General features: G+C 42.6%; 2 protein-coding genes across 2 annotated transcripts in view; one reads left to right on the plus strand and one right to left on the minus strand.

The window, feature by feature from the left end:
- The window catches only part of poc1a (POC1 centriolar protein A), a 41,863-nt gene extending 32,938 nt beyond the window's left edge, over positions 1–8,925 (minus strand). The window contains exons 1-4 of the mRNA XM_061833195.1: positions 8,734–8,925; positions 1,606–1,690; positions 1,331–1,502; positions 811–990 (exon numbers count right to left, since the gene is read on the minus strand). Of these exons, the coding sequence (XP_061689179.1) occupies positions 811–990; positions 1,331–1,502; positions 1,606–1,690; positions 8,734–8,748 (452 nt within the window). The 5' untranslated portion in view covers positions 8,749–8,925. The remainder of the gene's footprint in view (positions 1–810; positions 991–1,330; positions 1,503–1,605; positions 1,691–8,733) is intronic.
- Positions 3,842–5,536, plus strand: b9d2 (B9 domain containing 2). The gene has a single exon (XM_061833196.1). It carries the CDS (start codon positions 4,236–4,238, stop codon positions 4,761–4,763), a length of 528 nt encoding a protein of 175 aa, XP_061689180.1. The 5' UTR covers positions 3,842–4,235; the 3' UTR covers positions 4,764–5,536.
- Positions 8,926–10,089: the final 1,164 nt, after the last annotated feature.

A 10,089-nucleotide genomic window follows, 5' to 3' on the forward strand; every position in this document is an offset into this window, starting at 1 on the left:
TAGCCATATTGGCTAAATCTTCTGTCCATGACGTCACACTGGGACATTCGCCATTGAAAACACGCTGTGCCACCTACTATGGAAAACAAAGACGCCCTTTCTGACACGGAAGCTCTTTTTGAAGAATAGAACATCTTACAACCGAGTGAAGTGACCGGGGCAATATTACCCTATGTTTCGAGCCATATTTAGATGATATGCGGATCACTGCCAAACTGCATGGGCCAGACTGCCTCCCCGTCCAATACACACCTCCGCTGCGGTGATAAAAACGCTGCCCACGAGCGACGAGAACAGCGCGGCCAAACCGCCTAACCGTCTGGTCTACCTCTGCGTCGGAGATGAGGCACCGCGGCCCAGCGTCGCAATGACCCACCCCAGCAGAAGCCATGTTGACAAGGCCTGCGGCGATCCATAATGCCGTCTCGGCCTTGCCGACAAGGCCGGTGGCAAACCACATGGCCAGCTCGAGTGTTCGAGCAATATCCAGCAATACAACGAGCCGGCATTTTGGCTAACATGAAAGAACAACGAGCTACCTTCCAGCAGGTAAAACTAGTATAAACAGACGACACCGCGTGAGTCCACTACTGCCCTGTACGTCACTTCCTGCTTCTTCTCGAAAACAAATCCCTCAAGAGGATTTTCACGGCGGGAGCTACAAAAAGCTGTATCTGTCAAAATCACATTTTGTGGTGAAAAAAACAGATGGGTCCATACCGGCTGCCATTTTTTCATTAATAACATACTGAAAAATCATCCATTTCATGAGGGGGCAGGTCAATTTGGAACTGCAATAAAAGCTCATACCTGGCACAGCGGACCCAGTTGATGTGCTGATTGAGGGAGAACAGGAACTTTTGTCGATGGACAGCCCAGACCTTGACTGTCTTGTCATCGGATGCTGTGACCAGAGCCTGACCATCCCCAGAGAAGTTCACACTACGCACAGTAGCCGTGTGAGCCTTGAACACGGTTGACTGAGCCTTCCTGAAAAACACACACAATGGGTCTGGTTGCTCAATCCAAAATGAGCAATACAACTACTGATAAGCATCAATGGCTTTATTAATTTTAGTTATGCCAATAAAACACCACTAGGTAATGAGTATTGCCTTGCAGACTTTTCCCTCTCCATTACTGTCAGGTGTCTTCAGTTTTATTTTACTTTAAGTATTATTTTATGATGGGGAAGATATGACAACATTTTTAATAGAAATTATTGTTTTATTCTTTGCACTATCCAAATCATTGATGTGTGTGAATAAATAATAATAACAAACTGAATAAATAAGAGTGTTACCAGGGCAAAAAATAAATAAATACATACATGTTGGGCACCCAAAGGCGTACAGTCTTGTCTTTGGAGCAGGAGGCTACCAGGTGTCCCGAAGGAGAAAATTGGATGGAAGTCACAGAGTCTTCATGCCCGTCAAAACGATATGCACGCCTCTGAGGTTTCATGTTCCAGATCATCACGCTGCAGTCAGTGGAACTTGTGGCTAGAGAATGACAATGCATAACATTAAGTATATAAGTGTCAGAAAACATGAGAAGTCTAATCAGAACTGATTCATAAATGCGCAGAGAAATTAGGGAAGTTACCAATCTGTTTCATGTTGCTGCTGAAGTCCACACTCGTCACAGCATCCTTGTGACCCTTGAAATTACGCTCGAGTGTCGGCTCAGGCTATAAAGACAGAGAGGAAAAATTTAAAAATAAAAATGGTACCCTAACGGAAATAATTGCAATCTGATAATGGGTCTGAAAATATCTGTAAACTGGTCTGGCCATTTTGACTTAATACTTTTCCGACACAGAGTCATTGCGTTGGCCTCACAGTTCTATGGTCCCGGGTTCAATCCTGGACACGCCTGTGTGGAGTTTGCATGCTCTCCCCGTGCCTGTGTGGGTTTTCTCCAGGCACTCTGGTTTCCTCCCACATCCCAAAAACATGCGACATTAATTGGACACTCTAAATGTGATCGTGTGTGATTGCGAGTACGACTGTTGTCTGTCTCCATGTGCCCTGTGATTGGCTGGCAACCGGTTGAGGGTGTACCCCGCCTCCTGCCCGTTGACAGCTGGAATAGGCTCCAGCACTCCCCGCGACCCTTGTGAGGATAAGCGGCTAAGAAAATGGATGGATGGATATATATTTGGGGGTGGGGGGTAAATAAGTCTTGGATGTAGCTCATTTGTAAGAACTTGGGGCTTTGGAACCAGAAGGTCATGATTTGTTCAAGGTCTGCTGCAGACAAGTGAAAATGGCAAGTAGCTGTTGCAGGAATGCCCTCCACTAAAGACTAATTTGTGGCCCGCAAAAAGGTATAACATGGGCACATAATACTTCTTTTTCCTTTCGGCTTGTCCCGTTAGGGGTCGCCACAGCGTGTCATCTTTTTCCATCTAAGGCTATTTCGTGCATCCTCCTCTCTAACACCCACTGTCCTCATGTCCTCCCTCACAACATCAATCAACCTTTTCTTTGGTCTCCCTCTCTCTCGCTCTTTTGCCTGGCAGCTCCATCCTCAGCACCCTTCCACCAACATACTCCCTCCCTCGCCTCTGGACATGTCCAAACCATCGAAGTCTGCTCTCTCTCACCTTGTCTCCAAAACATCCACCTTTGGCTGTCCCTCTAATGAGCTCATTTCTAATCCTATCCAACCTGCTCACTCCGAGCGAGAACCTCAACATCTTCATTTCTGCCACCTCCAGTTCAGCTTCCTGTTGTTTCTTCAGTGCCACGGTCTCTAATCCGTAAATCATGGCCGCCCTCACCACTGTTTTATAAATTTTGCCCTTCATCCTAGCGGATATTCTTCTGTCACATGTAGATTTAATATTACCATTGAACTTGTACATCTAGACAAGACCTAGACCTCTCGACCTTTGCGAGAGACTGCGATTGGCAAAGTCCATGAACCTTATCAGTTCTAGAGACTGTGTGTTCCTTTTGCTTACCCAAATGCCCTGTTAATGTAATGTCCAAGCCGCTTATCCTCACAAGCGTTGCTTGCTTACAAGCTGGAGCCTATCCCATCTAAATTCGGGCGAAAGCCGGCCTACACCACCAGCCATATGGCAGATATCAACATCATCACTAAGCGGGAATCGATCCCACGGTGCCCACACCAAAGGCAGGCGTGTGTATCACTACACCAGTGATTTCCAACCTTTATAGAGCCAAGGCACATATTTTACAATTGAAAAAAGCCCACGGCACACCAACAAAAGTAAATGTCACCACAAATGGATGAATTAATTACTGTATGTACTTCCTGCCATCTAATAGAAGAGGATTTTTTTGTTGTCATTCTGCTTCACTGGCATAAATAGACGAATAAAGAGATTATTTCTTGGAAATATTTTTTTTTAGCAATTACATAAAATTGGATAACTTCCCGCGGCACACTGTTTGGGAATCTCTGCACTACACCATCAATGACTCAGCCCTGTTAATGTATTATCATTCATTTGTGTTTTGTGTACATTATACCTCCCTTGTCGCCACTGCTAAGTATTTGGCACATGATTACCTACCTGCCTGGATATAAGAGACAAATGATTAATTATTCACTGGTTTTCTTTCTCTATCTAAATTATAGTTGTTCTTACTAGTTTCTATTTTTTGGTTGCTTTTTTTACAACTATTTTTCCCAAAATCTGCATCATTTCTCTACATAATTATTATATACATGGATCACAATGTACCTACGCACAGACACACACGTACGCATGCACGCACGCGGGCGTTCTTTTATCTGTTATTTCTTTACGATTAAAAAAAAAAGTGCGCCTAATGTCACAGGTCAGTGCACATAGACAATCCTAATCAGCCTTCTACCCGCAAGGCGGCGCTGTCCCGATTGGATTTGCTTGCAAGCGGCCAAGAGGAAGTAGGTGAGGCGGACTCGTTTGTCCCTGGCGTTTGTCTTTTCGGCCCAGCTTTGTGCATCCATCGCAGCATTGCGCTAACCAGACCGCTTCGCCGTAGAGGTTTTCTGCAGATTCCTGACACAAAGTTGACGACTCAAGTAAGCCACTTCAATGCAAGGGGAGCTTTTTGTCCCGCCTATCAATCAAAGCGCCGGGTAATACGAGTGACGGGAAGGAGCGGTGTTGTCAAGGATACGTCAGCCCACGACGCTAGCAGCGACGTAGCTCGTGTGCGAAGAGGATTTCAAAAAAAGACTTTGTTTTTGCCACGCCGGGGTGCACTTTTCGTGGCATGGCCGAGCTGCACATCATAGGTCAGCTGGTTGGTGCCACGGGATTCCCTCAAAGCCGTCTCTTTTGCAAATGGGGGGTTCACACTGGCGGAGCGTGGCGTCTTCTCTCGGGTTTGAAGCAGGGTCAAACCCAAGTTGACAGCCCCCAGACGGGAGACATGGCGTACTGGTGCCACCCTATCGACCTGCATTACGCCACCAAGGGACTCCAAGGTTGGCCCAAGATTCACCTCCAGGTGTGGCACCAAGACTCTTTCGGTCGCTGCGAGTTGTTCGGATACGGGTACTGCCACGTCCCCTCCAGCCCTGGACATCATCGGGTCAGCTGCTGCACGTGGAGGCCCCTCGGCACCTGGCAGGAAGAGCTATCGCGAATGTTTGTCGGCGGGGGGCCGCAGCTCAGGAGCCCGGATCTCATCTACAGCGGCGCGGACAGATACAGGTTGCACACCGTGGCCATGGGCACCGTGGAGCTGGAGCTCGGCATCATCGTGAGACACTTTGACAAATATGGCGTCGAGAATTGACACCGAAATAACTCGCGTGCTATATATGATGTCTTTACATAAAAGTGAACCACAGACCAAAATGCCCTCTGAAATCACACACACGACCAACCAACTTGTTTGCAAAATTCTGTGAATTTTGACATTTAACGTGGTAATAACCCAGGAATGTACGAAATTGAATATTTTCTATTCATAGGGGACTCAAATACATATTTTAAGCATAATAAATCTTTAAATGGACAAATCTTGCCCCCCCCCGTTATCTAGAAATTTGCTGCATTCGGTTTATGAATGGATCGGGGGATGCATATCTCACTTAACGTTTTTATTTCAAACTTTGTAAAGAGCTGCTGTACTCAGAAATAAATTTGTTGAAATGTCATGCTTTGTAAAAAAAAAATATTTTGCATGGATGTATGCTTATGAGAAAGCCTTGAATGTGATACCTTACCATATACAGACTATCACATAACCAAACCGGGAACAGAGGTGAGCAGACTTCTTGTTCGGTGCGATAACAAGCATAACTGCTTGAACCTGAAATTTATAAAATGTTTTCTTTATGGCAGATGAGACAAAATTTTTAAAAAACTATTTATATATTGTGTATACTCTACATATACTGTACAGTTGAATGCAGAACTATATGAAAAGACGCATATGCTTTCCCACGACCTCTTCACTGACAGACTAACTTTTTATATTTTTAGGTCAATTAGGATTATAACATTAATTTGTATGTGCCAAATGCCAGAATCATTTTGATTAAAGTTTTTCACAATTTTCTTTCACTTGTCAGAGGTTCCCATATTTTATTAGTATTTGCTACCATTTGCTACCCTTAAATTGGGTGGCCGGCACGGTGGCTCAGCCGGTAAAGCGCTGGCCTCACAGTTCTGAGGAGCCGGGTTCAATCCCGGGCCTGCCTGTGTGGAGTTCGCAGATTCTCCCCGTGCCTGTTTGGGTTTTCTCTGGGTGCTCCAGTTTCCTCCCAAAAACATGCAACATTAATTGTGTGATTGTGAGTGCAGCTGTTTGTCTCCATCTGCCCTGTGATTGGCTGGCAACCAGTCCAGTGTGTACCCCGCCTCCTGCCCAATGACAGCTGGGACTGCCCGCGACACTCGTGAGGATAGGCGGCAAAGAAAATGCATAGATGGACTTTAAATTGGATGACAGGTTCAATGTTTAGGAGATCCTTCCAGAAGCTGTTCATGGTAGTTGGCATTAACCTTCACCTAACATTTCTCCTGATAGAACTGGTGCAACTTAGCAAAGTTCGTAGGCCACCTTAATTGCACTTTTCAAGGGTGCCCATTAATTTTCCAGTAACACCGAGATGAGGACTTTGTGATGGGCAGTCCAAAACATTGTAAAGCCATTGTCTATTTGGAAAACCTTTGTCTCCTCGCTTTCTTTAACTTCCTGGCTGATGTCTTTAGATGTATTCGTATTTGCACATATTGTTCTTACCTCATGAAGCCAGCTATTTTGTGAAGGGCAGTAGTCCTTTGTAAGGAAAATAACCCCACAAACTGATGCTCTCACTCTCATACTTCAAAGTTGGTATGGTGTTCTCAGCCTTACAATGCTTCCCTGTTCTTCCTCCACCTGAGTCGAGGCTTATTGCAGCCAAATGGTTCCATTTTAGTTTGATCAGATCATAGGACATACTGTATCTCCAAAAATTAATATACCTGATCTCCTGTGCATTTGCATACTGTATTCTGACTTTTGGACGTTTGTTTTAGAGTAATTGCTAGGTCTTTTTTGTGAAGAACACATTTCATTGTGGATCATAACACACTCTTACCAGCTCCAGCCAGCTTTAACAAGGTCACATTTCAAACCTTCATTTCTGGGACATCTATTTCCTTGCTGAGCAGTGATGACTGGACATTCCCACGGTGTTGTTATTGTTTGAACAGATTTAAGTAGCAGCTTCAAAAATCCGATGATGTTACACAATGGAGGAGTGTGTTTTAATGGTGCTTTGTTCAAATATGGTACATCCTCAGGTATCTCTCTAACTCAATTGCTGTTCGAGAAGCTTCAAAAGAAATGACAAATTGTTTAAAGTCATACTAATCTTAAAGTATGGAAACTTGACTTTAAAAGGAAAAATTGTCCCAAAAATCCATTCTGGCATTTTACAAATGGTAATCCTAATAGACCTCAAACGGGACATTTTTAGTCTGATTTAATTTCAAACAGTGAGAAAAGTGTCTTTTTGTATAGTATAAGTAAATGTGGTTGTGCTAAAAGATTGAACTTTCTTTGGCAACAAAACCCTCAACCAAACATTTCCTGTCATTACAGATCAGACATCCAAAAAAATCTGGATGAATTTTGGACTATTCCTCTTTACTAAACTTTTGCAATTCACCAACATTCCTGGTAACGGCAACATTCCATAGCTCTCTTGTGGTCATGCCAAAATATTACAATGGGGTTGAGGTCAGAACTTTTGTCATTCCAGAACACTTTTTCTTCTGAAACCATTCTTCAAACATTGTTTATTTGCTTGTGTGTTTAGGATCATACTCCTGTTACAACACCAATCCTCATTAGACCTTCAACCGAAGGACAAATGATGATAGCAAGTTGTCCAGGCCTTGATGTAGGAATACACGCCTACACAATGATGCTCCCTTCACCGTACTTCACAGTTAGCATAAGGTTTTGATGTTGGCGTGCTGTAACAGTTTTCCTCCACACATGGCATTCTGTGTTTCTCCCAAACAATTACATTTTTCTAACAAGGAGTGCAACAAATTTTCAGCCATTGAAAATGCTCCTCTGGGCCATTTACAGTTTTCAGTCAACACAAGAGGACCGAGCAGAATGTTGACTACGCACAGATTAAAAAAAAAAACTGCAGCCAGCTCGTGCTTCTCTGGATTTGTTTCTGGGTTTGGTTTTCTGATTTTGCGTGTTGATTTTTCATTTCAGGTTATCACCAGTTTCTTCTGTCCACAGGTTTTAGCTACAGTAGTGCTTTGGAACATCCAACTGCTCTTTAGAAAACTTCACCTATGCAGCATTTTTTTTTTTTTTGACAGCAAAATCTTCCTCTTTAGTGTTCTACTATGAACCCCATTCTTGTTGAATGTTTGACATAATAGATTTGTCAGAGATGTTGGCATCTGCCTGTGTTTTTTTTGTAAGTCTTCAGCTAACACTCTAGTGTTCTTTTTACGTGAGAGAGGATTCTGCATCGTGGTTGCAGTCATCTTTACAGGCCGGCTATTCTTTCGAAGAGATACAACAGTGATGAACTTTCTTCAAAGACTGACAATTTTCTAACCGTGGACTGATGAACATCAAGACTTTTAGGGATATTTTCATAACCGCACCGAGCTTTTCAAAATTTATATATAATCTACTGACTTCAGATGTTTGTGACATGACCTCAAGAGAGATATTTACACCTGACATCACAGGAATCCTTGTGAACTGAAATAGTTTTGCTGGGAGAAATTGTCCAATATTAATTCTTGTTATGCATGTCTGATGTGGTATTACATGAAAGGTTTAGCTAAATGTTGATCCTGCCAAAGGACGTACAGTACTAGTTATGAAATACAATAGTACACTTAATTTCCACTGTCCCCCTGTGAAAGTTAGTAAACTTTATGTAAATGAGAAAAGGAATATATGTAAATGTATTGTGTTAGTTTAGACAGACTCTAACCTTGTAACTTAGATGACTGAGACGTCATTTTACGACCAATTTATGCAGAAATGTAAAAAACTGCGAATGCTTTACATACTTTTCCATCCACAGTCACAATGTATCCGTCTGCATTCATTAGTGACTCCGGGATATCGTTGGTGACGTGAACCGAAATACAGTATTACGATACCCAAATTGTGTACCCAGAAACCAGAACGACATCACACATACACACAAAAACATTTCGCTACTGATGACAGACCGAACTTCCAGCCCAAAGCGGCTAACATATATTCTGATAAATTCCCTTACCAGTGCAGAGGTCATATTTCCGCGGTACGTAACGGCAACTTCCGAACGGTTCGTCAAGAGCGATGTGGTACTCCCTGAGAAGTTCGACTAAGCTTTGGAGGACTCTTTTAAAAAGGCTAGCTGTTAGCCGTTAGCTGCTAGCCGGTAACAACAACACTTTCAGTTTACGCGCCGCGATTGGGCACCCCGCTACCGGTCGAATTTTAAAGGCAACGCTGCATAATTTTCCCCAGACCATATAAAAAGGGGAGGGGGGGAATAAATTATAGTGATATATTAGTACTTGTAATTGAAGCTATCAGTCTCGTAAATCAACAGTTGTCAAGCGATTTTAACGCAGTTTTTTTTTTTTTTTTTTATGGAGTGATTCAAAATGCAGTGCCTGCCTTCTATCGGCAGATGGCAGGAGTGTACGACTACTGGTACGCAAACAGTTCAGTAGTAGAAAATGAGATTACAAAAGTACTTCAAAAGACGTCCCATGCAGTACACTATCCATGCATTGTGTATACAAGTGTACACAACCTTAAAAGTAACACAAACTATCGTGAATACTTCAACAATGATCTTTTCTCCATTTTATCACAAATTCAGCATTTAATCTCGATTTGTTAAACAGAAAATACAATTTATATACGCAGTGAAAAATAGCTTATTCTGTTGAATCCACGACAGTACATCAGTTTATCATACGAGCCCTCTAAAGGTCGATTCATACCATAAAATATTGATTTGTAAAGCATGCATTTAGTTTCCCTTCTAGACGATCCCAAGGTTTCGGATAATCTTCTGCTGTCCTAGTCATGGTCAATTTAAATATTTAAATGCAATCCACTTTTTAGCAATGTTAGTTTCCAGCTGATGATGAACAGGAACAAGAACACCCATTCTGGAATAATTTTCAAAGCCAACAAAAGGTCATAATGAACAATTAAGAAATATGTACTTCATGTATGTGTACTCACAGTTTTTGGCTCTGGGCCATTTTTGAAGGGCGGGAGAAAATAGTTAACCAGGAACATGGCCCAAAGCATTTCCTTGTTTTTTTGTTAGACCTTCACCTATGGCTCCTATCAGTATCTTACAGATCCAGATACGGTATGTTAGCATTTCACACCATGTATTGTCTCAGAAACGAGCGTTTCCACTTGACAAATTGTCAGTTGAGTCTATGAGCGACTTTCAATTATCCCAAATTCAGTCTTTTGTGTTCAGGAAGTCTAATTTGGTGTCGAATCTTTGGTCACACGTGTAGTCTGTCAAGCTGTCACATCCAGGAGGAGGTATCTTTGTTGCTCCACCACTTTAAGAATGAGTTTTGAGACTTGTTTTGCAAAACAGTGGTTTTTATTTAGT

This window comes from Syngnathoides biaculeatus, chromosome 10 (assembly GCF_019802595.1).
Source record: "Syngnathoides biaculeatus isolate LvHL_M chromosome 10, ASM1980259v1, whole genome shotgun sequence".
Classification (NCBI taxonomy): Eukaryota; Metazoa; Chordata; class Actinopteri; order Syngnathiformes; family Syngnathidae; genus Syngnathoides; species Syngnathoides biaculeatus.

Excerpts from the sequence above, each read along its gene's own strand:
- b9d2 (XM_061833196.1), top strand. The coding sequence starts at position 4,236 with ATGGCCGAGCTGCACATCATAGGTCAGCTGGTTGGTGCCACGGGATTC.